Here is a 24,538-nt window from a genome sequence, read left to right on the forward strand (position 1 = left end):
CGCGTGAACGGCACGAGTTCATGCCCATCGCGGTAGTACTGCTTCTTCACGTGCTCGCGGAGACATGACAGTCAGCTACTAGAGCTAGCTTCTCTAGGACTCGCACCGTTCAAGTCAATGTGACTGTCTGTGTGTTACAACTGTTCGCATCATCCAAGTCGAAGTGTTCCTTGCAGAGAAAGACAGCCCTCAGAGACATCGCCAACACGAGAAACAAGCACTCCGCCAATCCCGCCAACCGGACACGAACACCCTGTGTGGTCCTGTGCACCAGCATACAGCAACTAAAACCGCGCAGCGGATGCCAGTGCCCCGGCGAATTGCGCTTGGATCTGCGCAAGTCTCTCTTGGCGTTCCTGCTGCAGACACGAGGCAATGGTGAGCAAACATTTGCACGCGCATATGGTGTAAATAACGGCAAGAGTACGCTTACCGCGTTGGCCTCCAGAGTGTGCTGGCAATCGTCGAGGTTGGACTGCATCTGGCGGGATATCTGGTCTGCCTCACTCTCGTGCTGGCGTTTGCTCTGTTCTCGGGTCAGCTTGTGTGCACGAGCGATAGTCGAAGGCGCCACTTACCGAGAGCTTCTGCTGAGCCTTAGCCTCCTTGTCGAGCATGTCAGCGTGTTCGTGCGTGGCCTTGTTGAGCGCCTTCGCAGCGGAGGTTTCCTTCTCCTTCTGCTTCAAAACGTTCTTCTGCGCCTTCTCGGATGTCTGGCGTGCCGTTTAAGAAGGAAGAGTGTCTCAGATATAGCGGTCGACGCGCACCTTGGCACACTTCTTCAATGCCTTCTCCGCCGCCTTGACCTCCTTCATGGCATGGTCAATGGCCTTCTGGTCAGCCTTCGCCTCCTGGGTGAGGACCTTCTCTAGCTTGTGAGCCCCGCGATCCGATATAACGGAACGGAGTGATGAGGTGGAAGAAAATGACGACATGATACGGTGTGGGGATAGTGTGTGATAGTTTAGAGACAAGTCGTGCAGGAAATGAGGCTAACAGGACGATCCACCTTTATCTAGGCCGTTTGTGGCTGACAGCGTATGTTATGACGTTCCAACTGCAGACTGTCAGACTCCTCGCTTCCGAGCTGAGACAGCCTGACGCGGGCAGTCAGCCAATCGCCACCATGAGGACGTCTGCCCATGGACATCCGAGGATGAGTGACATCGCTCACATGACCGCGTCAGAACGCGTCACACACAATAGTGACATCATGGGCGTACGCAAGAGGTTGGAAGAATCAAGTCAGATGAGCAAGACATAAAACGCACTACAGAAAGAGCAATCAACACAGCAGTCATTGGATACTGACTACCACACGTCTGGATCCTGAGAAGGCTCCGCATCCCTCTGGGTGTCGAACATAGCCATGAAGTTCCTGACGGGCGTTGGCTGCGTCTCCGAGAGGGAGGAACTATAAGAGTAGGAGTCTTCCGATGAATGATGAGAGGGGATGTGAGGAGAGCGACGCCTGTCAGAGGTATTCCGAGACGGCAGTTCGTTGCCGCGCTCGTCCCGCCCTTCGAACATACTGCGAAAGCGGCGCAACTGGGGAGGAGTGCTGACGGTCGACTGGGAATCGTATGACGCCGACGACTCTGTCATCTGGGAGGGTACACGTAGAGGGGACGTGCGAATCTCATATGACAACGGCTGAGAGTTGCTTTCTTGCGAAGAGAACTCGTCCTGCGCATCATAACCCTGTGACTGTGTCCCACGAGGAGATGGAGACGGAGTTCGATGCTCAGCCTCACCATCAACCTCCTTGGACCTACATCATCGTCAGCATGGTGTCAAAGAGCCAAAGTCAATACGTACCATCCAATCGCGGCATACCGTGCTGCGACGGTCTCGGCCCAGGCAGCGTCTATCTCTGCTTCCATCTGCTGGGAACTCTCGATGACTTCAGGAGAAGGCGGACCAATCGATATACCGTGCTCCAAGGATGGAGTGCCGACTTGCAGACGGGCTGAATGCGCTTCCGAATCCGGGGTACCAGCGGAGGTAGGAGGCATCTGCAGCTCTATCTCATCCATTTGCGAGCTGGGTACCACTTGCGTTTCTCCGACAGATGGGGCACACAGCCTTGATTCGGACGGCGGATCGTGGTGAAATTCGTGATAGGCGGGAATGGATAGTTCCTGGGTCTGAGAGGAGGGTACCCATTTGTCTGAAGACGTGGAAGGGGGTCTTTGAACGGGATCAGGGAGAGGCCAATGCGATGTGGATGCTGATGCTTCGTTTGGTGACCGATCAGGAGGGGGCATGAGAGCCAAGCTACTCTCCCGGGGACGCGACGCTAAACCCAGCGTTCCATCCACATTGTCGCGGTCACCATGGGTGGAGGCGCGAAGATCTGGACATGGCTGTCAGAGCTACGCTATTCAATGATTCACGAATGCGACAACGAACCTTTCTCGACCTGCTTCGTGGATGGGGCAGGAATAACCCCGTCGTCCTGGACATCATCGAGCTCTTCTAGCATTTCCTCGACATGCCTTTCTTCGTCGCGACGCAACTGAGTCAACCGCCTCGCATCGGGTGCGGTTAACGGTGGAGAAGGGAGAGAGTCAACTGCAAGTGCGCCTCGACGATGTTGCCCACTGTGTTGAGGTGTAATTGGTGGAGTCTGAAGGCGACGCGTATCCGTCGTCTCGAGCCGGAGCACGTTATCAAGCTCGGTAGAAGTGAGGTCAATTATGTCCTGTTCATCTGGTGCCGTATCATTGAGTATGATTACGGGCTCCTCTCCTCCATGGTTCTTCGGGTCCCGAGTACTCGTCTTGAGATCAGAGTTCCGCCTTTGTCGCGGGCTGTGTCGTAGACGTGAGCTGCCTGCACCCTCGTCTGGTCTGCTTTCAACATCCTTCAAGGTGGTCTGCGGAGTCAGGTTCTCCTTCTGCTTCCGTTTCTTCTTCGGTGGCCCCGCGTCTTGGTCGCGGCCTGGAGAGCCCCTGCCCTTTGGCGAGACTTTGGGTGAACCTGTCTTGCTAGTGTGTTTGCTCGACTGCCCGGCGCCCGAGAAATAAGCGGAGATAGGGAGCTGCGCGCCGCCAACGGACAGAGGCATACCAGGCCGCGTCGATATCGAAAGCGTGCAGGATGACGAAGACGAAGACGCCGTCCAAGGATGGCGGAGTTGACACGCTTCCAGACTCCGACGACGCGTCTCAATGACCTTTGCCACACTCGCGTCTCGGCCGTGCCACCTCACCTCCATCACTTCTACCTCTACCTTCATCTCATGTCCGACGCCGATATCCCTCAACTCAAGAAGCGTAGAATGTCTCCCGAAACCGACAAGTCTGACCTTGCTCCCGTCGCCGGCCTCCTCATAAAGCGTCACTCGGAGAAGGCGCGCCTGCCTACGCGTGGCTCTGCTCTTGCAGCGGGGTACGATCTGTACAGGTCCGTGTCTGACGCGTCATTCAGGAACAGCGAGCTGATTGTGATCCAGTGCCGAGACCAAAGTCATCCCGGCGCGAGGCAAGGCTCTCGTTGACACGCAGATATCTGTCGCAGTACCAGCAGGAACGTATGGACGGGTTGCGCCCCGGAGTGGTCTCGGTACGTCGAACGCAACGTCTATCTACGTCATTATAACTCACGACAGAACTTCATGAAAGCATCAAAATTCATGATTGACACTGGTGCTGGTGTCATCGACGCGGACTACAGAGGCATTGTCTTTGTTCTCCTGTACAACCTCTCCGATCAGGACTTCACTGGTGCGCTTTCTTGGTCGTTGCGTTGAAGCCTTTCTGATAGTTGGACAGTGAATGAGGGTGACAGGATCGCTCAGCTTATCCTTGAGCGCATAGTAACTCCGGATGTCGTAGAAGTTCAGGTCAGTGATTCACCAACGCCTCTCTGCGTTCACCTATGTTGACACTCTCCGTCTCACAGGATCTCGATGCGACTCTCCGTGGAGCAGGAGGATTTGGATCGACTGGGGGTCACAACGCTTTGTAACAGTGATGATCTATGTCTAGGCCATGGTTCAGATATACAAGTACCAGTGATTGCCTCCGAGTGAACCTTGTCTCCGTAAGCAGACAGTAGAGAAGGGGGACAGACGGCCCTAGCAAGTTGCTGAACCAAGGCGCCACCAGCGCAGTGTATTCATCTATACAATCCATTCCAATACGTTACGCGACATATCCTACATAGCATCCACACACCCGTATCAACCGCTAGCATTGCGTCTCCAGATCTACGGGTCATCCACCCACTCCGTGTACTGCACCCTCTGAATATACTCCCTGATCCACCCTGGCCGCCTTTCATGCCGCTGGACCATCTGCATTCTCGCCCTCGCCCTTGCCTCGTCCTCCTCGCCCTGCTGACCATCGGCGTTCTCCTGCTCCGCGGCTTCGCGCGCGTTCGCCTCCGTGCGGATATTGCCCTCCCTTCGCCTGAGCGCCGTCCGCCGGCGGTCCCAAGCGGCGGGGTGCAGGCTCATGAAGAGCAGCGTGATGAACATCTTGGTCTTCTGGCCGAGCGTCGGCGGCGACGCAGGCACGTCGCTGCTCAGCATCGCGTCCTCCGCGGCAAGGTTGATGGTGGCCATGCGGTCGAGGATAACGTTCAACCCTGTCCTACCCGCAGTTGGGACTGGGACAACGCCGTTCGCGTTAGGCACGGCGGCGGCAGGGGCTGCCCGTTGAGCTTCTGGAGGTGCGTTGGGTGCCGCGGGATTGACGGCACCGTCCGCTCCGCGCTCCCCCTCGTTTAGGACCATGCGCATCGCATTCCACGCCTCGTACAGAATCCATACGCTGAGCAGCAGGCCGAACAGTGGTCGTTGTGACGGTGAGAAGAAGTAGAGAAGTAGGAGGGTACGGAAGGCGAGCATCATGAGAGGCACCATCAGTGCCCGTACGGGGATTGCGCGGATCTCTGCCCCTCCTGCTCCCGGGACACCCAGCGGGTTTGCAGCATTCGGGTCATTGGGGTTGACGTTAGCTGCAGGGTTGTGCGCAACACGAAGAGCAGGAAGACCCAATTGCTGGAGACGCTCATTGAGGTTAGTGGCAGTGGCGTGGGTGTGTGGAGGGTAAGGAACAGGAGGAACATAGAGCATGGGATCGTTGGCCATTGACAGGATGGGGAAGGTGTACGATAGAGCTCGAAGCGCATGGAGCTGAGCAGGCGTCGGGGTGGCTCCAGGTGTTGCGAGCTGCAAATACGGGAAACCCCTTCCGAACGGCTGTGAGCAGTGTACGTTGAACAGTTTATGACGATACTCACTCGATAGTCACCGTCTGGTACACAGCACCCTGTTCTGCACTTCCAGATGGGAAAGGCTCGTCGTATACGCTGGGCCACGACCATCCTCTACTACGATAGAGAGCTTGAGCCGCTGCACGCCATGTTTCGAGGTCATTGATGGATGGTTGTGTCGGGAGAGTCACGGCACCCGCCGATAAAACACCCAGGGCTAGGTTGTGAATGTACTGTATGTATGCCACAGACAGGAAGGGGGCATGAGGGTATGCAGGGCGGGTTTGTGATAGTTGTGGCTGGTAAGTGGGGGTAGGCGTAGGCTGTCCAGCAGAATGACGAGGTTGTTGCGTGGGTGTAGGACGAGGAGACGATGATGACGATGACGAATCAACAGCATGAGCAGAGGCTGCTGGCGGGGCAGACGTCCAAGCAGAGGGATGCACGGCCAAGTGAATGACTTTGGAGTCCTCCGGCTGCACAGAACCGTTACCACATGTATCGCGCCTGCGCATCAGGACCGACGCACCTTCCAGACATCTTCGACCTTTTCGTTGTCCTTTAGAAAGCGGCCTCTCCAAATAAGCCGCTGGCCCGCTGGGTTCGGGGAGCCGGGGCAGACCTTGGCAATCTCGTGCTTGACATCACGGATAGTCGACGACGGTGATACTTGGACTTCAAAGGAATGAGAATACGCCGGGAGCTCAACTCGTACAGATGAAGACATAAGGAAAACGGAGACAGAGCAGTGAAGCTTGCCCAGGCGCAGTGGGAAGTGGAATAGACGGAGTAGTCGTAGTACTAGCCTGAGTAACTGGAACGCTGGGTACTGGGGGTGACACGACTGCCGAGCGCCGGCCCGCAACTGCGCAACGTGGCGCCATCAGGACCGTGGGCAAGTGTGACATCGCCCGTGTCACAACATACTTGTCGGTCAGATGCCGCCACCGATTCCGGTCGGGACGTGACCAAGACATAATTCGGACCACAAATGCGTGGAGCTCCAGCTTCGGAGGTTAAGATCGCACACTGACCACCGCCAAGCACTTTCATGGACCCCAGGTTTCCGGGCGATGTGTATTGAAGTTGCTAGCTACTGCTATTTCTACAGTCGACGTCGTTAGCACAAGGTGTGAACGCAACATCAGAGATAAGGTTATTATGTGCATTGTGGGCTGTTTCTAACATAACCGAATTCAGAGTAGGTCTCGTTCAGACCGCGGTTTCGATCGCTGAGGTCAAATGATCTAGTCAGCTTGACGTCATTCCCACAGTAAAGGAGTTCTCGCTGGGGGAGTACTCTTGGATTAATGTGTTCCTTGCGAGGACATACATACAGTAGATGAGAAAGTAGACCGCTAGGACGGGCTCTAGCCTCTCGGTCCTTCTGTCATGTTCTTCGCACTCCCAACCGGCTCAAGGGTTCATGCACTCCCGGACGCCTGTCCCACTCGGAACCAAAGTCAGCGATAGCGTCATGCATCGCTAACATATATAAGGCAGGCCGCGCACTCTCCGGAGCGCTGCATCGATCCTTGATCTCACTCACAACCACTCGACAGTCCGACATGTCCAAGCGCATCCTTTTCGTCTTCACTTCCGCCGACAAGACCCTCACGGGTGCTCAGACTGTGAGTAAACTCGTTGAATGCGCAATTTGGACGCCTCTTGCTGAGTGCAAGGTACGTTGCAGGGCTGGTACCTCCCCGAGGCCGCGCATCCATACTACAGTACGTCCGCCACAATACTTCGGCCCTCGTACATGCAGGTTTGTCTCACGCAGCTCGCCAGTCCTCGCCCCCAAGTACGATATCGATTTCGCATCCCCCAAGGGCGCGAACCCGCCCGTGGACGAGAGCAGCGTGCAGAATTTCAAGGACGACGTCGGTTTTCTCTCAGACGAGACTGTCAAGCAGAAGTTCGCAAGCGCGAAGAAGCTTTCGGACGTCAACGTCTCCGACTATGACGCCATCTTCTATGTCGGCGGCCATGGACCCGTGATTGACCTTGCCCAGGACCCTGTGAACGCCAAGGTCGCGTCCGAGGTGAGTACCCTTCCGTTAGGAGGAACATGAGGAGCCTTGTAACATGGAGAGTCGCAGTTCTTCCAAGCCGGCAAGGTTACCTCTGCTGTGTGCCATGGACCCGCGGCGCTTGTTGGTGCCAAGGATGCGAACGGCGACAGCATCTTTAAGGGCCGTCGCGCGACTTCCTTTACGAACACTGAGGAAGAGCAGGTGAACAAGGTCAAGGTAAGCTTCATCCCGCCTGAGTATTGTCGTCATGTTTTGATCTGGTGCAGGATATTCCGTTCCTGGTCGAGTCGCGCATCAATGAGCTCGGCGGCAAGTTCGAGAAGGCACCTGAGCCATGGGGCGTAAGTACAACTCTCACATGCCATTGAGCGCAGTCTCACCTCTGTATTGCATACCAGGTTCATGTCGTTGTCGATGGCAACTTGATCACGGGCCAGAACCCCGCTTCAGCGAAGGGCGTAGGGGAGGCTATTGACAAGGCTCTTTCTTCGTGAAGGACACCGAAAAGCACCTGTAACTTGTATTAGTAGCCAACATGTATGATCCACACACCAATATACGAACGCCGATTGGATGCAAGTATCTGAAGGCGAAAGCGCTGCGATATAGATTACACGGTTGGGAATACAAAGCTAGATATACGAAACGGACATCACCCATCCCTTCTTGAGTGTGAAGCCATCGAGTGCCTCTTTTGCAACGGACGCCAAGTCGGGTGAGTCGAACATCACATACGCCATCTTTGCTCTCTGTCCACTTGCGTTTGGTGTCGGTGATGGCACAACCGATACCGAGTGGAACCCTTGGTACCTGACAGACGGCATCAGCTCGACCCAAGTTTGCATGGAAGGCTGATACGTACTGCTGGAATAGTACTGCTAGTACGTCGTCCGTGACCTCTTGTGGTAGGTTGAGGCACATCAGCCGCGCCGATTGCTGCTGTATCGCGGATGGTATCTGACCTGAATCGCCCGTACGTGAGCGTCGTGCGAGCCGCCAGCCGAAATATAGATTGCGCACCATTTGCGGAGCCACTTGGCCTTGTGCTCTCCTCATCGTCCTCGATCTCCATCTCCTCGTCATCGTCGTCATCATCGTCCGTCCGCTCGCGCTTGACGTCGCGTGCATCCTCGTCCATCCGATCGTCTCTCTGCCTCTTCTCGCCTGCGCCGTTCGCCGCTGCGAGCCTGCCGTTCGGCGCGTCTTGCACATGAATCGACGTCGGAGGCACAAAGTCGGGGTCCTCTCTCCGGAGGGTGGCGTACGACTTGGTCTTTGCGTACTCAATGTGCTGTGGGGGTGCAGTGGGCGGGAGCGTTCGCATCAAAGGGGCACACATGCAAGCAGCACTTGAGACGGACGGCGCACCATTGGCTTATCATAGAAGACCATACCTTCGCAGCCGCGCATGGCGGCGGTTGCCCCCGCGAGGTCAGTGAAGACGACGAACGCCTGGCCCTTCATTTTGGGACCCTTGAGGGCGACGACGTCGATGATCCGCCCATAGGTCGTAAAGAGCGCGAAGAGCTGTCCGCGGAGCTCGTCCTTCTTGACCTTGTCGTTGAGGTTTTTGATGTAGAGGGTCGTGTTCGGCTGCGACATGGCTGCGGGAGAGAGAAGAGACGGAAGAGGGAGAGCAGAGGCCAGGCAGGAAGGAAGAACTGGCAGGACGAGCAGCGCACGCGTCGGACTGCAGAACGTTCGTACGTACGGCGGGCGCTCTGGGCAGTCCCACGCGAGCGCGCGTTGGCGCCCGTTGCAGTATCGCGCGGCCAGCGAAAACGGCCAGCGCGTTTCGGAATCAGCTACGAGGCCTGCCTGCTTGCCTCCCGACCCCGTGGCGAGCGCTGTTGTCCATCTCTTTTACGACCACGACCACCCCCGTCTCTGGCCTCGTACACGCCCCGCGCTGCGACACGCTCCCCGCCCTCGCGTCGCGTAACCCCGGCCCCCGCAATCGGACACCCCGTACCGACGCGCGCAACCCTCCCGACGCTGTTTCATGACCTGCTGACGTGACAAATCTCTATACTATCTGTCATGAATACTGCTCAAGCCCCGGCGTGGCTCCCGGCCCAGCTGGTGCCCTTCTTCACTCTCTCTTACCCCACAGCACCCCCGCAGCACCCCGACTCGTTCACGGAGAGCAACTACTATGCCACCGGTCTCCTCGACGGCTTCATCATCGTCACCGCCATTGCCATTATGGCCATCCTGCGCGACGTGACGCGTGTCTTCCTGATGGAGCCCTTTGCGCGCTGGAGGCTGAGACGAGATCTGCAGAATCAAAAGCGGAAGAAGCTCGCGCTGGCCAACGGCAATGGCTCTGCGAAGACCAACGGCAACGGCGTTGCAAAGACTAACGGTTATGCAAACGGGAACGGATACGCTCGGCGCGAGGTCTCGCCCGTGACGCCTGCAGAGCAGCGGAAGTTGAACAGGAGCGTCACCCGCTTCGCCGAGCAGAGTTGGTCCGTTATATACTACACCGCGCAGTTTTGTTTTGGTCTGGTGCGTGTCTCCGTTTTCCGTCTCCCACGGTGCCATTACACCGTCAGGCTTTATGGGACGCGTGACCGTACGGAAATGCAGACGCTAATGCTAACTCCTGTTTTGCGGGCTTTGCGTCATTGCGCTTGCCGTTCACAGTACGTTCACTCGCGCTTGCCCACGGACGTCCTCAACCCAATCAAAGTGTGGACACATTATCCCCATATACCCATCGCCGGCCCCGTCAAGTTCTACTACCTCCTCCAAACCGCGTTCTACATCCACCAGATCCTCATCCTCAATGCTGAGGCCCGCAGGACGGACCACTGGCAAATGATGGCGCACCACTTCATCACTGTCGCGCTCATGATCAGCAGCTATTTCTACAATTACACGCGTATCGGATGCCTAATCATGGTTCTCATGGATGCTTGTGACATTTTCTTGCCGGTATGTCCGCGTCGGACTCCTTCCCTTCTGTGAAGGGCATACTAACTGGTGCGGTTTTGACAGTTGGCAAAAATGTTCCGCTACTTGGGCATGTCCATGCTCTGTGACGTGACATTCGTGGTCTTCCTCTTGTCATGGCTCGTTACTCGACACTTCCTCTTCATCTTGGCAATTAAGGCTACCTGGGAATCGAAATATGCCGTTCCCCGTGTATGGGACCCATCACGCGGCCATTTCATGACCAAGGAGATATATATCGCATTCCTCGCCATGCTGATCGCACTACAGGTACGTAATCCTCACACATTGGGCTCATCTCCGTTCATGAGTTGACGGAGTTTCGTAACAGATCATTCAGCTCGTCTGGTTCTGGATGATCTGCCGGGTCGCATACAGGGTAGTTACGGGACAGGGCGCGGAGGACTCACGAAGTGATGACGAGGAGTAAGTTTCACCTTTCTAACATCCTTCTACATAAATTGGAGCTGATGCCGTCCGCAGCGACGACGACGACAAAAAAGACGACTAACTTATCTCTGTAGAGGACACGCCGCACGATAGACTTGCTTCTTCTAATACCTACGGGCTTCCACGTCGCTGCTTGGACGGGGCTGGAATGAAAATGCATACTCATCATGCTCTATTGGAATGTTGCGGAGTCATATTGTGCGGTCCCGCTCATTTGAGCCGACCGAACATCCTCGATGTAAGTCATACATGCTCGAGAAAGGGGCCTGCGGAAGGTCCTACTGAGTAGCTGCGGCATCCTGGTACCCCCACTTACGCAGCGAGAGATCGCAGCCATGCGGAGCTGGGGTCTCGTTCAGAGACTGCACAGTGCGCCAGGTTGTTCGAACATTGCCAATTTGCCAGACTCCCGTCGCTGCGGTTAGCAGTACTTATCGTTTCATGTCAGGGCATGTCCAACGCGGTGCTTGAGACGTCTTCAGCGGCGGACAATCTGAGGCCCGTTTGTGTAGTCTCCGAACTCAATGATGACGGAGTCAAGAAAAAATGAGTAAGAGGATAAGACAACGAACGAGGCAGTCAATCGTAGAGACCTTCCTTATCGGGGGCATCGAGTAGTGACGGCACAAAGCACAGCGGCCCTAGCGCATCGGGCGCTTCACCGTTCCGTACTTTGACCCACACCTACTGCCTCTGCCACTCCGCTTCCTTTGTCCATTCTCCTGCATTCAACCTCTATCCTTGCACCCTAGACAACGCACGACATTTGGCGCACAAACACGACGATGATGGCCGGGTTCATGAGCTACTTTGGAGGGCGGCGCGACCCGAAGACGTCGTCGCGCGACGCGATAGTGACGCTGCGGCAGCAGCTGCAGATGATCGAGAAGAAAGAGGAGTACCTCCATAAGAAGGTTGACGAGGAGATGAAGAAAGCTAAGGCGAATGCGGTCTCGAACAAGGCTGGTGAGTTGTCCAGCCCGTCTTGTCTTCCTCCGCCTCCTCGGCGTGTATCCGGGTGCTCGTACTCAACGTCCCTTTGTTCTCATCGTGCACTTCAACCTATCTATGTGCTCTGGTATCTTCTGTGACGACCATGCCGGGTATCCGGTTCAGCTGCAACTGCGGCTTTGCGACGGAAGAAGGTGACGGAGCAGGAGCTTGAGCGGTTGCAGAACACCCGCTTCCAGCTCGAGATGCAAGTCAACACGCTTGAGTCTGCGAGTTTCAACGCGGAGAACATGGCCGCGATGAAGAAGGCTGCTGGCGCGCTCAAGGACATCCACGGCAAGCTGTGCGTCCCCGTTCCTTGTTCTGCGTTCCCGAACCCCGATGCTGACGGCTTGTGTGGCTGACGCATAGGTCAATCGACAAGGTTGACCAGACGATGGCGGATATCCAAGAGCAGATGCAGCTCGCGAACGAGGTCGGAGAGACGATCTCGTCCAGTACATTTGTCGGGGTCGAGCTCGATGAAGTACGTCATGCTAGCGATTGGTCGCTTGTTGTGTATGTGGCTGATGTGCTGATATCTGGCCCGCAAGGACGAGCTCAAGCAGGAGTTGGCCGATCTGGAGCAAGAAGAGCTCAACGACAGGCTTATGGCAGATCAGGTCCCTATACACCATCCCGCAGGTGCGAGCCGAGTGGAAGACAGTGCGTCTCGATCTTTCCTTCGTCCTCCCTTGCCATGCTGACCGTATCCATCGCGCGCAGGACAACCAGCCGCGGTCGAGGACGACGAGGAGGCACAGCTCAAGGAGTTGCAGGCCGCACTGGCCATGTAGTTGTGCCATCACCCGTGCGCTCATCCCTGCTGGAGTATTCCCCTGTCACCCGGACACTCGTTTTCCAACCCCGCCCCACCCGCCACTCTGCCATTTTCCTTCTGTTCTCTGTTTTGCTTGCCTAATCATTGACATCTGTGTTAGTACATTATCACCCCGGGCCTTTCCTAGCGTTCGACCATGTTCTTTTAGTGCTATCCCACCTCACGACGAAGCGATCTCGCAATGTACCTTGTCCGTCCGCAGCCTGATTATATATATATCACGAATTCAAGTAGATCTTTACCACGAGACGCTCAGTACCTGGACGGTTTCGATCCAGGTTGACGTTCTCGTTCGACGGTTTGTTTGGTATGGGCGCTTGATGCCCCGCATAACCACAAACGGAGAATTCCTGAACAAGAAACGGACACATCTCGAGAGAGTGACCACACATATTATACTTTGAACACCCCCACATGCCCGGTTGGTTGTAAGATGACTGAGGATGATGGATGATGTTCGGGCCAGACCGCTATGTACGTACATATATACAGGTGGCGGCGGGCCGCTTGTAAGCAATTAGTCTGCTACTATATAGCTCAATGCGTGGATAACATGATGCATGCGTCGTCGGAATGGTGTTCGGGACAGCGAAACAGACTTCCGTGGTGGAACGGGAACGTGGTATGATGATGGTATGGGTCGGGGACGGATTGCGATGAATGTGCTATTGGGCGGGAGAACGGCGAACGCGAAAGGGGGATCTTGGCAGGGAGGATGCACCGGTGTGCGGGAAAGGGGACAAGGGACCATGGGGGTAATGTGGAGGGGGAAGGGAAGGGAGAGGTGGAAATGAAATGAGGCGGATTGCAAGAGCGACCAGTAAGTTGAGGAATAATTAGGTGATTCGACGATAGTTCTTCAATGACGACGTGACTAACGAAAGGGACACCTGATCCGAATCACTAAAGATCCGGACACCAAGAGGAAGCATGATACGGCATCGCATTGTCAATCCTGACTCGTAACTGTTCTCGCACACCGAGCGCATGCGGCGTGGCGCATACACCTCGCCCGCGACATGCGGTCTGAAGGCGAGCGCACGCGGACGAGGCGCGGAGCAGGGCGTGCGAGGGGGGTCATGAGAAACCGCGGATCCCGAGCACGCGCCGGACGTCACTGGTAAAGCGGAGGGAGTCGAGGACAGGGAGAAGATCGAGCAGGGCTTCGTCATGCGGATCGTGGGTCCAGCCTTCTATTGGTATCCCGTTCGCTGATCGTCCGGACGGGTGAGCCTCCGGGCGACCAGACAAGTCCAGCGAGGGGGGCGCACCTTCGTTAATACTGTAACAGACAGGCGAGTTGTCTATCAGGCAGACTCGAGAGAGATCGTGCTCGACTATCGATAGGTCCTTTGAGTAGGACCCATTTGGGAGCTGTGTACATGACTGTAACGGGAGCGCTCAGTCAAGGTTTCGGGGTGGGGTTGTCAACGCTGGACGCTTACCTCGCGGAACAAACGACGACCTAGAATACCGCGCCCAGCGTCCAACCAATCAATGACGGGATCTGCGTACTCCTGCATCGAGGCCGTGAAGATAACGAGTGTGTACCATTGCGACACCTGAGGGACATAATGTCGGTAGGCAACATGGAGGTGCAGCGGAATATGGCCACACACCTTCCGAAGGAAATAATCCACAAACGGCCGCTTGTACACATGGTACAGCGTACTGCGCCCGCCCAAGACGACCTCAACCGTGTACCCTGCGCCCTTATTCCTGCCGCCAAAGCCGAACAACCCAGATCCGCCCGCGGACGGTATTGGTCGTGACGTAGAGTGAATCAGTGTCTCGTCCAGATCAAGCACAAGCGTCTTCGGCTGGTGAAATGGCGTCTGCTTTGTTGGTGGAGTAGGGGTCACCGAGCGTGAGCGAGTAGCTGGAGGCGTCAGCGTAGCGGAGGCAGACTTGTGATCTGAGAGCGAGAGCGAGAGCGGGATCGGCTTCTCTGACACAGTACCTGTGGGTAGTGGGGGTGGGAGCTTGGAAGGTGGCGGCGACGGAGACTTTGACAGGGGTGAGGATATGTCGGGTTGGGACAGTGGCGATGGAATTGCGGGCTGGTATGGAGGAGGCTGCGAAGAATCTAGTAATACAGATGGTGCTGGCGATTTCTCATCTCTACTCTCGTCCTCGGTGTCCTTCTCCTCCTCATCCGAATTGTCGTCTACCGCTGTCTCTTCTGCCGGGATGCCGGGCGCAGCAGCGGGCCTCGTGAAGGACCGCAGTGTTGCAAGGAAGGCATGCCAAAGCTGCAGGATGATGCGCACGAAGAGCAAGTGCCGGAAGGCTGGAGACGCGTCGCCGCCTTTTGGGCGGATGGCCTTGCCCTTCTCTGTTGAAGAGACGGACGGCCGTCGTGACGAGGGCCGGGCTGGGGATGCCTTGCGCGATAGGGCAGGTGCAAGAAGAGAAGATGCAGAAGAGAGGATGCTCGGATTGACCTCGGCGGGGGACGAGTAGGACCGCCTCAGGGACCAGCCGGCGGAGGAAGTCGAGGGCTGGGGCACCAGGAACGACCTCGTTGAGCCCGAGCGTTTGAGCCGTGTATGACGCTCGCCGTCGAGCGGAAACGACGGATGCTCGGTGGCAGGCGTGCTTGGTGGCGTTCGGGGCGAGGCCAAGACATCGAACTGGCGGGAGAGGTAGGAGAGGGAGTTCATGGGCGTGAGGCCGACGCCGAAGAGGGCGGCCTCAAGGAAGGCGGAGACGGCGAGGGCGAGGAGGTGGGAGGAGAACGAGGAGGGTCGAAGAGAAGGTTGGTGGAGACGGTCGAGTGTCCGCTGCGCCTGAGACCACGGGCGCGCGTAACGTGAGCGGACTTGTCTCAGCCACTCTTCGCCCATCGTACCTGCGGCCGCGGGTTGCTTCAGTCCCCAACGGCTGCCTCTGCTTTTCTATGTCTTTCGCTGTGCCGACCGCCCAGTCCAGACGGCTGCGAGCTCTCTTTCCGCCGATCCGTTGTCCGAACTCTCTCACTGCTCCGATTCTGTCTCGAAACTGAGTGAATCGATTGAGATACACGTGCTTCGCCCTCGTAGTCCCCTCCAACGTGCGATCCATATCGACGCCCTCTGCCTTCCAATCTCTGCACAGACTGCCACCCATCGGTCGCAAGATAAGCCATCGCCCTTCTCAAGGGTCTCTTCTCGTCCCACCCCTCGTGCACTCTCTTACGGTATGCGCTGAAGTTGGTTTCTCAATCGAACACGAGTGTACTGTGGAACCGCCTTGCTACTAAGTTGCAACCCAACCAACGCTGGTCTTTGTCGCTTGATGTGCCTCCTGGAGGATAGCACCCGAAACGACTACGAAGTTGGTACGAGAACTCCACATAGAAAATCTGGCGCAAAAAAGACCATAACATGCAAAGGGATATAGGCCCCACCGTGGTTCGAACACGGGACCGCACGATCTGCAATCGTGTGCTCTACCACTGAGCTATAAGGCCACGACGGTGTTTGTCCGTAGAATAATAATACTGTTGACAAAAAACATAAAGGCGCTTCTAGTATACATGCGGAGGTGACAAAGTTACCGCAACTACTAGGGCACGCAGAGCTACTGTCAGCTACATGACTCAAACTGCTTCATGTGGCTCAGAGCAGATACCGGAAACCCATCTCAACCAACCCCTTTTCCTTCTCTTCTCTCTCAAGCTGCCTATTCAAGTGAGCAAGATGCAACCTGAAGATGTAGCACATCACGATGTTACATCCGGCTGTCGCGATGCAGATGGCATATGAATTGCGATAGGTCGGGCCCCACGCACTTGGCCAGACATATCTGTTCACCACATTCCGCCGTCAGCGAACGTCACGTTGATGCAACATTATTTTCGACACAACTCACGATCCGGCCACGTTGCCCGTTTGCGAGAGCGCGTTCACAAGCGCGACGACAACCGCACGCTTGGAAGGTGGTCGCGGGAAGGAGTTGCTGACCCACGTATAGAGGACCGTGAATCCAGAGTATGAGTTGGCCATGAGGAATCTGCAGGCAGAGGAGAGTCGGTCAAGTCCCGCCTGGCTGTGGCTGTGGCAAGTCGTTATCGTACTCACAGCGAGACGTATCTTGCGGCAGTATTCATCGTGCATATAGCGATGATAAACCCAACGATCCCTCCGAAAGTAGGAACAGCAATATGGTAGAACCTCTCTCCAGTCTTGTCAGAGTGCCTGTGGAACGAACGGTTAGTAGTCTGCTAGCCGTGAATTTTCAGCAGGCATTGACCTGGATATGATGAATGTCATAATCGCCGTGAAGACGAACGGGGGTGCGCATAAGAGCAAGGTGACGGTAGGGTCGAAGCCCATCGTTGCACTTAGCGTCGGGAAGTACGCGTTGAAGCTCAGTGCGACCACTTGGCTCGTTGTCGCGACTGCCATCCACCAAACCTTCCAATCCTTCACGGCCAACCAAAGACCTGCTGCATGCCCGCCGACCTCCGTCTCGCTCTCATCGCCTACACCGGCATCCTCCGCCATACGCTTCTTTGCAAGCCTCCGCTCCTCTTCGGTCAACCACGCCGTCGTCGCCGGGAAGTCAGGCAAGATGAACATCGCGCACAGCGCAACGAAGATCGTGAGTGCGCCCTCTATGTAGAACAGCCAGCGCCACGCAGCGCGGCCGAGCTTCCCGTCCATCCCGTCGAGGATGCCCGAGGCGATGAGCGCCCCGAAGGCATTCGACATGATGTTCCCGCAGTAGAGGAGCGCGGTGCGCGTGCCAAGCTCGCTGCGTTTGTACCATTTCGAGATGAGGAAGAGCGCCCCGGGGAAAAAGGCAGCCTCGACGAAGCCGAGGAAAAAGCGCGTCAGAAGCGCACCGATGAAGCTAGCCGTGGTAGATTTCAGGGAGATTAGTCGCGATACGGAGATAGGAAGAGGACTTTTGTCGCTCAGACTCACTTGTTCGTTATTCCTGTTAGTGAGGCCAGATCAGTATGGGGACTTGTGTAGGTGACGGCGGAGACCGACCTGTTAGGATCGAGAGTGTTCCCCAAACCATCATGCACGCTGGGAGATATATCGACGGCTTTCCGATGTAGTTGAGCAACATATTCCTAGTGCGCTCGAAGTGAGCTGAGAGAAGCAGTCACATTCAGAATACTCACGATGGTATCTGCATGAGGATGTACCCGACATAGAGTATGGACAACAGCGTCGCAAACTCCGTACCCTGTAAGTGGAGGTCGCGTTCGAATCCGCGCATACGTGCAGCGCTGATGCGCAAGTTCAACTGCCATGAACTGAACTTTGAGTTCCTGTAGGACTCTCACCCTGCATTGTTGCGGTCAATCTGTAAGGAGTAATCAGTGGGAGATGTACGAAAGGGGCAATGGACACGCACATAGTTCAAGATATAGATGACAATGAGGATAGACATGCGCAGGTCGAGCTTGCGCAAGAGTCCTCGCTCAAGCTTCCTGCGTGCTTCAAGCCCTCCGAACTCCGCGTCCGGGTCCTCGTCCGTAGGCTTGATGCCTACCTCAGGGTTCTTATCCTCGACTTGTGAAGAGGTCCTCGAAGAAGTCATGGTTGTCTAGTGAAGCAGAGACCGTAAAGACCGAAGGCGGCCGCAGAGAGACCCCGCTCTGCATCAATCCAAACCTTGGCTGCTTATGAACGGAAGGGTGAGGACTGCCGATACTGGATATGGCGCGTGGGAGGGCAGCGGAGGTGATCACAAGGACAGAAGGTTGGAGAAGGCGTTCCGGTGGGATGGACAGTTCTTCGCAGCCGAAGTCGCACCGCGTTGACACCAACGTCGGTGCGGGGTCAGTTGACTTGAGCCTGTCCGCTCGCCACCTATGCATGCATAGCGTAACGGCAGGTCGATTGCTGGTTGAGATGAGATGCAAATAATCGCGCTGTGAGTGTTTCAGCGAAGTCACAATTTTTTTTCTCGACGCGCGCAAGATATGCCATTCATGAGGGATCCGCAAGTGAGGCTTAGTCCTATCAGGATGGCCATCGTTCTACAATAGCACATCTTGAAAGGAGCAGCGATGATGGATGCTTGTATCAAAACACATGTACTGCCATTGCCTACAGGGCACACATTGAGTAAATGACAGGAGATCGTGTGTTCGTACTCACCAGATGGTGGAAGAGCGGGAAGAGAAGGCAGATACTTACATCCGGATCGGGAACGTGGACGCGTTGGCACGCGCACGTGACAGACGCGAACGTTGTTTACGCGTTGTCCCACCCGCCACGCTCAGACGCCCATCGCTCCTCCTATTCCCCGCTTCTGCCTCTGCCAGTGTGCTCCCTGAATCGGACCCCGATTTCTTCTCGGTCTGCTTCAGCTCGACCCTATGTCTCCTTGATACAACGTCGCAGGACTGCAACTCTTACGACTTGCATACGATACACTGCACGAAGACCGATGGAGCACCACGAAGCGTTGGACGTCGCGGAGCTTCACCTTTCGGTGCAAGAGCGCATTGAACTTGCCATTAACCGCCTGCCGATCCTGGTGAAGGAGGAGATACCCCTGGAGGACTCGTGTCCCATCTGCATAAACCCCTTTGAAGCTGTGTTGGAAGGCAAGGCGCATGAAGGGCTCGGCGAGGCATCACCCGGAGAGTCGGACGTGGACGAACTAGCCGGGGTGACAAAGCTAGTTGGGTGTGGACACATCTTCTGTCGAGCCTGGTGCGTCATACTACGATTTCCTTCCCGGCTATGGTTCCGATGTTTGCTTCTGCTCCAGCCTTGTTGAGTGGATTCGCGGACGAGTGAGTGCCTAATCCAACACCATTTCATTTCCGCTTTTCTCGGAGTCACTCACATTCACGCTTCCTGTATTGAACTCAATCAGCACGGAACATGCCCTTCATGCCGGAACGTCTTCTCCAGCATCAAGCCGCCCTCAGACTCGGATGTCGAGTCCTCCGACGGCGACTATGTCCCAGGCGACGACGAGGACGAGGATGACGATGCCTTCTTCGACACCGACTCGGAGGCGTTTATGGAGACCGACTCTGCGTTCGACGATATGGACGTCGAGGAGGATCTGGAACCCGAAGAGGACATGGAGGAAGATGTCGACCTCGAGGAGTGGGAAGCGCAAGCGGCGAATACAAGTATGGAGAACTGGGGTTTGAGCGACGGTGATGGCTCCGAGGACGTTTCGGAAGTGGAGGGATTGGCCATGAGCGGAGAGCTCCCTTTAGAGGACGATGGTACGGTTAAGTCAAGTGCTTGTGTCTGGCGAAGCTAAGAAACTTGTACAGGTGCTGGAGTCTACAGCGACGGCGGAGAGAACTCTGGCGCTCTCCAAGCACCTCAAGACGGGTCCACCGAGCCGAAGTAGCCTACTACCGTCCTCCCGCGCCGACGCACGCACACATGCCAGTTTCGCACTCATCCATATAGTTTTGTTGTACAATATCTTGTAATCATGATTCCTACATCCTCTACAGCATACACAACACGAATCCTATACGCCTTGCTGACCTGATGTATGTCTACATGAAAGACAGAACCACCTCTAGAACTGCACGGACTCCAAGGCACTCGCCACCGCCTGGCCCTCCTTCGCTTCCTTCCACACCCCGGTGAACTTCCCGCTCCACCGTGATCCCTTGCCGCCACCCTTGACGTTCAGCTTCGCCTTCAGTGCGTCGCCCACCTCCTTCACTTTCTTGTCATCCGACCCGAAGATGAGCACGACGGTCGTGCTCGTCCCCGTCTGCGCAGACGGCGAGGACGACAGCACGAGCAAGAACGGTACTCCCTCCTTGATCTTGGTCGAGAAGGCCGTCGTGATCGCTGACAAGAATCCAAGCGCGTTCGTGCTGTCGTCCGTCCTGTGCTTGTGCAGCACGATCGCCCTGCCCTGCCCGGAAGTTGTGGAGGCGAGCTCGCTAGCGATGGACGCGGCTAGTTCCGCCTCAAGGTCCTCGACGCGCTTGGTCGCCTTCTTACGCTCGTCGACGACCTGCTGCACACGCTCGGGCACTGAAGGCGCGCCGCAGCTCATAATGCCAGCCGTGGCGGTGAGCAGAGTGTGGGAGGAGGTAAGGTGCGCGAGCATGCGCGGGCCAGAGAGGAAGTAGAGTCGAACGGAGGTCGCGGTGGAGCGGGAGAGCGTCTCCGTGTGTGGGAAGAGGAAGAGTTGCAAGTTATGTATGGTCGGTGCGTGCGTTCCGCAACAACTGTGAATGACAAGAATGCCTATTAGCTGACTGTCATGCCGCAGGCCACAGAGAACATACGGGTTGCGGTCGATGCCGTCAATGATCACTGTCCGCTTGACACCCCCGGTGTAGTCTTGCGGGATGCCTACGCTCGTTCCGGTGTAGACGCGGCCCTCTGCATCGAGTTCTTCGACCTCCACATGTACGCTGCGGCCTTCAAAGACGAGCTTATTACACTCATCCTGTACGAACGCGATCTCGTCTGGGGACAGTCCGCGCGGGATCTCGACATAGCCCGGACCAGGATGCGTGGTGATCGACCAGGCCAAGGTCGGGATGTCCAGCTTGTTCTCCAGCACCGCAGAGAGCAAGTGTTGTGACGTGTGCATGCTCGCCTATCCACGGACATGCTGCTCAGACTGTGCAAGAAGCAGCTCCAGGCTACAGGACGTACGTGATCTAACCGTCGCTTGGAACCTTCTTCCCCCAAGGAGACACCGACCAGTGCCCCTGGGCTGAACGCCTTCAGAGCCTGATCGACATTCTGTTGAGGCTTCAGACGGACATAGTGCACAGCATGTCCGCCATGTCTCTTGGCCTCTACGACGTCCCAGAGCTCTCCATCGGCACTGGTCAAGATGCCGACATCGGACGGCTGTCCTCCTCCCTCGGGGAAGATAATGGTGTCGTGCAAGATGACCTCGACGAGCGGCGCACTCGGTGTTGGGGGCGTCTTCTTCTTCTTTCCCTCCCTTCCGTTGGACGGAACTGTGGGCGATTGTGACTCGCGGCAACTTACAGCGGTTGTGGCAAGCTCGCTCAGCAACGGGTCACCTGTGTGCGAAGATCCGCGATCGAGACTGGGTCAAGAAGTCCTAAACGCAGGAATGTGGACGGAATCTTACGTTGACAGGCGAGTAGCCCGACCGGGATAGACTGGAGCGGATCTGTGGGGATCGTAAGCGTCGGGGAGACGATCCGGTGGTACGTGGGCGGGGTGGTTCGCGGTGGGCTGAGGGTCGCTGTTGCCGCTGCCATGATGGGTGTCTGCTGGCTGCAAGGAAGTGAGGTGGATTTATGACTCGTTAGCACGCACCCGGGTACGTTTGTAAGGCAGTGCGACGAGATGTTACCAAGTTCGAGCAGCTTCGTGAGCCTGTCCGTTCCCACCTTGTCCCTCCCGCCTCCGATCAGAACGATATGCGTTGCCGGGGAGCGGACCGGCGGACCGGGGAGTTCCTCAAACTCCGCTCATCCTCCGACATGCCCTGTGGTTGAGAAGTTTGTACTCCGACATGAGAGAGGGGAGAATTGAGAGCCAGCGATTTGTGGAGTAACCGCGCGGGACACAAGGTACGCGACGGAAAAACCTGGGGGAAATGAGAGGCTTCACGGTTTGTCCAGGTGTTTAGCTCAGCTTAGCCCCGCAACCCCAGGTCCGAACGATATTCCGGCGCGTGCTGCACTCTTGGCCTGTGGGGATGGCATCTGCTTTCTTCTCCAGCTTCTGGCCAGGCGCTCATTCTAGCCGTTATAAGCCTCTCCCCGTACGTGATGGAAGTTTTGTCTCCCTGCTCTCGGAGTCCCTCATCGCGCCACGACCCCCTCACGCGCTGCCATGCCTTCGACGCCCTCCCTCGAAAAACTCGAGAAGACCTCCGACGTGGGCATCGAACACGATCGCGACGAACATGCAGACCAGCCTCACCACACGCGCGACGTCGAGGCGGACCCGCAGCACCTGGGTGACGAGGAGTTTGGTGGACATGAGGCAAGGAAGAAACTCGAGAAGAAGCTCCTTTGGAAGCTCGATGTACGAATGTCCATCCTGATCGTCATATATATCCTCAACTACGTATGTGTCCTTTCTTCCTCCTCCGATCATCGGCGCTTGTTCACTTTGCCCTCGTAGATCGATCGTAACAATGCCTCGTAAGTATACTTAGCAGACCCAAATGACTTCGTTCTAACACTAGGATTCAGCGCCGCGCGGTTACGTGGGTTCGAGGAGGACCTGAACCTCAAGGGCCAGGAGTTTAACACCCTCCTCAGTATCCTCTATGTCGGATATATCCTCATGCAAATACCCTCGTAAGCAACATTCGTACGCGAGTTCTGTGTTTCTGTGCTCACAAGATTCGTAGAAACATGTTCCTGAACTACATTGGGAAGCCGTCAATATACCTGCCCTGCTGTATGGTTGTCTGGGGCATGATATCCACGCTGACTGGCATCACCAAGGAGTGGGTCTACTCATTTTCGACCTTGTCCGGTTCCGGGATCTGACCATACCCTGCTTCCCAGCTTCGTGGGAGCGTTGCTCACGCGATTCTTCCTCGGTTTTGTGGAGGCTGCTTTCTTCCCTGGCGCACTCTTCCTACTCTCCAAGTGGTACAAGCGCTCCGAGCTTGGTGTCCGCACTGCCGTTCTCTCCTGCGGCAGTCTCATTAGCAATGCGTTCGGCTCCCTCATTGCCTCTGGCATTCTGGATGGCATGGAGGGGAAGCTTGGTCACTCCGCATGGCGGTAAGTCCTTCATCCGATTCTTCGGGCTATGATGTTCACAGCAGTCTGTTGTGCCCAGGTGGCTCTTCTACATCGAGGGCGCCCTCACCATGTTCGTGGCTATCTCCGCCATCTTCATCCTCCCCGACTTCCCTTCGACTTCGCACGGCTGGCTGAGCCCGCTTGAGGTCCGCCTTGCCGAGAAGCGTATGGAGGAAGATGTCGGTGTCGGCGACGAAGAGCAAACCGAAACTCTTGGTCGTTTCCACGGTTTCACCCTCGCACTCACTGACTGGAAGGTCTGGTGGCTCGCGCTCGCCCTGACCAGCTTGGTCGTCTCCCTGTCCTTCAACGCGTTCTTCCCGACCCTCAGCGCAACCATGGGCTACAACTCCACTATCACACTCCTCCTCTGTGCGCCTCCATGGGTGTTTGCGACACTTGTCGCATTCGTCATGTGTCGGCACTCCGACCGCTCGCGCGAGCGGTTCTGGCATATCGCCACCTCACTCTCCTTCGGGATCGTCGGTTTCATCATCGCTATCTCCACGATGAACCTTGCCGCCCGGTATATCTCTCTGTGCGTACCTGCTTGCTCCCACATTTCTAAGGTTCCTCCGTTTGCTAACGAGATGACGTGCGCTCCCTCAGGTTCCTCATGGCGCAATCGTATGCGGGCTTCATTATCTTCCTCGCCTGGATTAGCAACTCCATCGCGCGTCCGCCGTCTAAGCGTGCCGTCGCCCTCGCGTTTATCAACGCGTTCTCGCAGCTCGGGAACATCGCCGGATCGTGAGTACACACTTCCCATGACTCTCCACGCCATCCCGGCATCGTCACGACCTTGATACTGACTGACATTGTCGTTCCTGACTTGCCGTTGCACAGATACGTATGGCCGAAGAACTGGGGCCCCTCGTACGCACACTCCTACGCCATCTGCATATCCACGAACGGACTGTGCATCATTATGTGCTATATCTTCAAGAGGCACCTAGAGAAGCTTAACCGCGACATCGAGAAGAAGGAGGAAGAGCAAGGCAGGCCCGCCGGCTTCCGGTACATCCCATGAGCGTACGACCCTGGACTCCGGAACGTTAACATTAACGCGTACGATTGCGACTCTGCTCTGCTATGTCTCGCTGTACTGTTTACGCGTAGTACATGCTATCATCTGCTCTAATGCATACTGTATTTCTACTGGTATTTGCCTGGGAGGTCCTTTGTGGCAAAGGCGAAAGCGGCGGGCGGCCAGTCCATATGTATGTATCCGATCGCGATCTGACGGAGGACGGGTCACGGCACGATAGTGCGCGCCGGGGATATTTCGGGGTAGTCTCCCCCTCGTCCGCCATGAACAGCTGACTGTCGCACTACTTAATTAAG

The 24,538-nt window shown here is 56.3% G+C and overlaps 13 protein-coding genes and 1 non-coding gene across 14 annotated transcripts; 6 read left to right on the forward strand and 8 right to left on the reverse strand.

Moving 5' to 3' along the window:
* Nucleotides 1-15: 15 nt before the first annotated feature.
* Nucleotides 16-1,123, reverse strand: L226DRAFT_116513 (uncharacterized protein). The gene is made up of 4 exons (XM_067672174.1): nt 768-1,123; nt 579-713; nt 434-526; nt 16-359 (listed from the first exon to the last, which is right to left on the reverse strand). Exons 1-4 carry the CDS (start codon nt 933-935, stop codon nt 285-287), a joined length of 471 nt encoding a protein of 156 aa, XP_067541232.1. The 5' UTR covers nt 936-1,123; the 3' UTR covers nt 16-284.
* A 188-nt stretch (nt 1,124-1,311) lies between these two features.
* L226DRAFT_565510 (uncharacterized protein) lies at nt 1,312-3,070 on the reverse strand (the record flags this gene model as incomplete). The annotated part of the gene is made up of 3 exons (XM_067683807.1): nt 1,312-1,771; nt 1,819-2,356; nt 2,413-3,070. 3 exons carry the CDS (start codon nt 3,068-3,070, stop codon nt 1,312-1,314), a joined length of 1,656 nt encoding a protein of 551 aa, XP_067541233.1.
* A 120-nt stretch (nt 3,071-3,190) lies between these two features.
* L226DRAFT_116554 (dUTP pyrophosphatase) lies at nt 3,191-4,128 on the forward strand. Its single transcript, XM_067672176.1, has 5 exons — nt 3,191-3,408; nt 3,458-3,567; nt 3,627-3,728; nt 3,777-3,847; nt 3,907-4,128. Exons 1-5 carry the CDS (start codon nt 3,245-3,247, stop codon nt 3,970-3,972), a joined length of 513 nt encoding a protein of 170 aa, XP_067541234.1. The 5' UTR covers nt 3,191-3,244; the 3' UTR covers nt 3,973-4,128.
* Nucleotides 4,129-4,213: 85 nt separating this feature from the next.
* Nucleotides 4,214-5,950, reverse strand: L226DRAFT_565512 (uncharacterized protein; the record flags this gene model as incomplete). Its single annotated transcript, XM_067683808.1, has 3 exons — nt 4,214-5,198; nt 5,251-5,699; nt 5,753-5,950. The coding sequence occupies 3 exons, from the start codon at nt 5,948-5,950 to the stop codon at nt 4,214-4,216; spliced, it is 1,632 nt and encodes a 543-aa protein (XP_067541235.1).
* An 841-nt stretch (nt 5,951-6,791) lies between these two features.
* On the forward strand, nt 6,792-7,873 carry L226DRAFT_608022 (class I glutamine amidotransferase-like protein; the record flags this gene model as incomplete). The annotated part of the gene is made up of 6 exons (XM_067685878.1): nt 6,792-6,854; nt 6,917-6,953; nt 7,015-7,268; nt 7,326-7,475; nt 7,526-7,600; nt 7,658-7,873. 6 exons carry the CDS (start codon nt 6,792-6,794, stop codon nt 7,751-7,753), a joined length of 675 nt encoding a protein of 224 aa, XP_067541236.1. The 3' UTR covers nt 7,754-7,873.
* L226DRAFT_549495 (RNA-binding domain-containing protein) lies at nt 7,428-8,951 on the reverse strand. The gene is made up of 5 exons (XM_067682684.1): nt 8,628-8,951; nt 8,280-8,550; nt 8,122-8,221; nt 7,640-8,069; nt 7,428-7,586 (listed from the first exon to the last, which is right to left on the reverse strand). The coding sequence occupies exons 1-4, from the start codon at nt 8,859-8,861 to the stop codon at nt 7,892-7,894; spliced, it is 783 nt and encodes a 260-aa protein (XP_067541237.1). The 5' UTR covers nt 8,862-8,951; the 3' UTR covers nt 7,428-7,586; nt 7,640-7,891.
* Nucleotides 8,952-9,299: 348 nt separating this feature from the next.
* L226DRAFT_453139 (longevity assurance proteins LAG1/LAC1) lies at nt 9,300-10,647 on the forward strand (the record flags this gene model as incomplete). Its single annotated transcript, XM_067675110.1, has 4 exons — nt 9,300-9,770; nt 9,909-10,199; nt 10,263-10,487; nt 10,549-10,647. The coding sequence occupies 4 exons, from the start codon at nt 9,300-9,302 to the stop codon at nt 10,645-10,647; spliced, it is 1,086 nt and encodes a 361-aa protein (XP_067541238.1).
* A 688-nt stretch (nt 10,648-11,335) lies between these two features.
* L226DRAFT_529126 (Snf7-domain-containing protein) lies at nt 11,336-12,746 on the forward strand. The gene is made up of 5 exons (XM_067679534.1): nt 11,336-11,633; nt 11,784-11,961; nt 12,030-12,144; nt 12,212-12,323; nt 12,384-12,746. The coding sequence occupies exons 1-5, from the start codon at nt 11,456-11,458 to the stop codon at nt 12,452-12,454; spliced, it is 654 nt and encodes a 217-aa protein (XP_067541239.1). The 5' UTR covers nt 11,336-11,455; the 3' UTR covers nt 12,455-12,746.
* Nucleotides 12,747-13,575: 829 nt separating this feature from the next.
* On the reverse strand, nt 13,576-15,161 carry L226DRAFT_452574 (NIF-domain-containing protein; the record flags this gene model as incomplete). The annotated part of the gene is made up of 4 exons (XM_067675073.1): nt 13,576-13,709; nt 13,770-13,884; nt 13,944-14,060; nt 14,118-15,161. 4 exons carry the CDS (start codon nt 15,159-15,161, stop codon nt 13,576-13,578), a joined length of 1,410 nt encoding a protein of 469 aa, XP_067541240.1.
* A 716-nt stretch (nt 15,162-15,877) lies between these two features.
* On the reverse strand, nt 15,878-15,949 carry L226DRAFT_t23. Its single transcript has one exon. It is a non-coding gene; the product is annotated as a tRNA-Cys (tRNA).
* Nucleotides 15,950-16,002: 53 nt separating this feature from the next.
* Nucleotides 16,003-18,347, reverse strand: L226DRAFT_476547 (MFS general substrate transporter). The gene is made up of 9 exons (XM_067676712.1): nt 17,851-18,347; nt 17,780-17,799; nt 17,615-17,722; nt 17,478-17,563; nt 17,409-17,421; nt 16,732-17,334; nt 16,560-16,676; nt 16,351-16,491; nt 16,003-16,284 (listed from the first exon to the last, which is right to left on the reverse strand). The coding sequence occupies exons 1-9, from the start codon at nt 18,034-18,036 to the stop codon at nt 16,098-16,100; spliced, it is 1,461 nt and encodes a 486-aa protein (XP_067541241.1). The 5' UTR covers nt 18,037-18,347; the 3' UTR covers nt 16,003-16,097.
* A 401-nt stretch (nt 18,348-18,748) lies between these two features.
* On the forward strand, nt 18,749-19,863 carry L226DRAFT_116675 (uncharacterized protein). Its single transcript, XM_067672177.1, has 3 exons — nt 18,749-19,160; nt 19,219-19,243; nt 19,327-19,863. Exons 1-3 carry the CDS (start codon nt 18,892-18,894, stop codon nt 19,726-19,728), a joined length of 696 nt encoding a protein of 231 aa, XP_067541242.1. The 5' UTR covers nt 18,749-18,891; the 3' UTR covers nt 19,729-19,863.
* Nucleotides 19,861-21,810, reverse strand: L226DRAFT_529129 (alanyl-tRNA synthetase domain-containing protein). Its single transcript, XM_067679535.1, has 4 exons — nt 21,553-21,810; nt 21,102-21,481; nt 20,726-21,042; nt 19,861-20,665 (listed from the first exon to the last, which is right to left on the reverse strand). Exons 1-4 carry the CDS (start codon nt 21,683-21,685, stop codon nt 19,999-20,001), a joined length of 1,497 nt encoding a protein of 498 aa, XP_067541243.1. The 5' UTR covers nt 21,686-21,810; the 3' UTR covers nt 19,861-19,998.
* Nucleotides 21,811-22,100: 290 nt separating this feature from the next.
* On the forward strand, nt 22,101-24,524 carry L226DRAFT_549501 (MFS general substrate transporter). Its single transcript, XM_067682685.1, has 8 exons — nt 22,101-22,502; nt 22,560-22,579; nt 22,631-22,738; nt 22,792-22,890; nt 22,952-23,173; nt 23,232-23,732; nt 23,804-23,944; nt 24,041-24,524. Exons 1-8 carry the CDS (start codon nt 22,266-22,268, stop codon nt 24,222-24,224), a joined length of 1,512 nt encoding a protein of 503 aa, XP_067541244.1. The 5' UTR covers nt 22,101-22,265; the 3' UTR covers nt 24,225-24,524.
* Nucleotides 24,525-24,538: the final 14 nt, after the last annotated feature.

The sequence above is a fragment of the Lentinus tigrinus genome (genome assembly GCF_003813185.1).
Source record: "Lentinus tigrinus ALCF2SS1-7 unplaced genomic scaffold L226scaffold_2, whole genome shotgun sequence".
Lineage (NCBI taxonomy): Eukaryota > Fungi > Basidiomycota > Agaricomycetes > Polyporales > Polyporaceae > Lentinus > Lentinus tigrinus.

Coding starts and splice junctions, on each gene's coding strand:
- L226DRAFT_529126 (XM_067679534.1), top strand. CDS start 11,456: ATGGCCGGGTTCATGAGCTACTTTGGAGGGCGGCGCGACCCGAAGACG. Junction 11,634..11,783: donor TGCGGTCTCGAACAAGGCTG/GTGAGTTGTCCA, acceptor TATCCGGTTCAG/CTGCAACTGCGGCTTTGCGA. Junction 12,324..12,383: donor TGCGAGCCGAGTGGAAGACA/GTGCGTCTCGAT, acceptor CATCGCGCGCAG/GACAACCAGCCGCGGTCGAG.
- L226DRAFT_116675 (XM_067672177.1), top strand. CDS start 18,892: ATGGAGCACCACGAAGCGTTGGACGTCGCGGAGCTTCACCTTTCGGTG. Junction 19,161..19,218: donor CACATCTTCTGTCGAGCCTG/GTGCGTCATACT, acceptor CTTCTGCTCCAG/CCTTGTTGAGTGGATTCGCG. Junction 19,244..19,326: donor TTGAGTGGATTCGCGGACGA/GTGAGTGCCTAA, acceptor GAACTCAATCAG/CACGGAACATGCCCTTCATG.
- L226DRAFT_476547 (XM_067676712.1), bottom strand. CDS start 18,036: ATGACTTCTTCGAGGACCTCTTCACAAGTCGAGGATAAGAACCCTGAG. Junction 17,800..17,850: donor TCATCTATATCTTGAACTAT/GTGCGTGTCCAT, acceptor TACTCCTTACAG/ATTGACCGCAACAATGCAGG. Junction 16,285..16,350: donor ACGGGCAACGTGGCCGGATC/GTGAGTTGTGTC, acceptor TGTGGTGAACAG/ATATGTCTGGCCAAGTGCGT.
- L226DRAFT_116513 (XM_067672174.1), bottom strand. CDS start 935: ATGTCGTCATTTTCTTCCACCTCATCACTCCGTTCCGTTATATCGGAT. Junction 527..578: donor AGGCTCAGCAGAAGCTCTCG/GTAAGTGGCGCC, acceptor ACCCGAGAACAG/AGCAAACGCCAGCACGAGAG. Junction 360..433: donor ACACTCTGGAGGCCAACGCG/GTAAGCGTACTC, acceptor TCGTGTCTGCAG/CAGGAACGCCAAGAGAGACT.
- L226DRAFT_529129 (XM_067679535.1), bottom strand. CDS start 21,685: ATGGCAGCGGCAACAGCGACCCTCAGCCCACCGCGAACCACCCCGCCC. Junction 21,482..21,552: donor CGGGCTACTCGCCTGTCAAC/GTAAGATTCCGT, acceptor CTTCGCACACAG/GTGACCCGTTGCTGAGCGAG. Junction 21,043..21,101: donor CCAAGCGACGGTTAGATCAC/GTACGTCCTGTA, acceptor GTCCGTGGATAG/GCGAGCATGCACACGTCACA.
- L226DRAFT_116554 (XM_067672176.1), top strand. CDS start 3,245: ATGTCCGACGCCGATATCCCTCAACTCAAGAAGCGTAGAATGTCTCCC. Junction 3,729..3,776: donor CTCCGATCAGGACTTCACTG/GTGCGCTTTCTT, acceptor ATAGTTGGACAG/TGAATGAGGGTGACAGGATC. Junction 3,848..3,906: donor CGGATGTCGTAGAAGTTCAG/GTCAGTGATTCA, acceptor TCCGTCTCACAG/GATCTCGATGCGACTCTCCG.
- L226DRAFT_549501 (XM_067682685.1), top strand. CDS start 22,266: ATGCCTTCGACGCCCTCCCTCGAAAAACTCGAGAAGACCTCCGACGTG. Junction 22,580..22,630: donor ATCGATCGTAACAATGCCTC/GTAAGTATACTT, acceptor ACTAGGATTCAG/CGCCGCGCGGTTACGTGGGT. Junction 23,733..23,803: donor GCCGCCCGGTATATCTCTCT/GTGCGTACCTGC, acceptor GCGCTCCCTCAG/GTTCCTCATGGCGCAATCGT.
- L226DRAFT_549495 (XM_067682684.1), bottom strand. CDS start 8,861: ATGTCGCAGCCGAACACGACCCTCTACATCAAAAACCTCAACGACAAG. Junction 8,551..8,627: donor TCTTCTATGATAAGCCAATG/GTGCGCCGTCCG, acceptor GCACCCCCACAG/CACATTGAGTACGCAAAGAC. Junction 8,222..8,279: donor GCCAAGTGGCTCCGCAAATG/GTGCGCAATCTA, acceptor CGGGCGATTCAG/GTCAGATACCATCCGCGATA.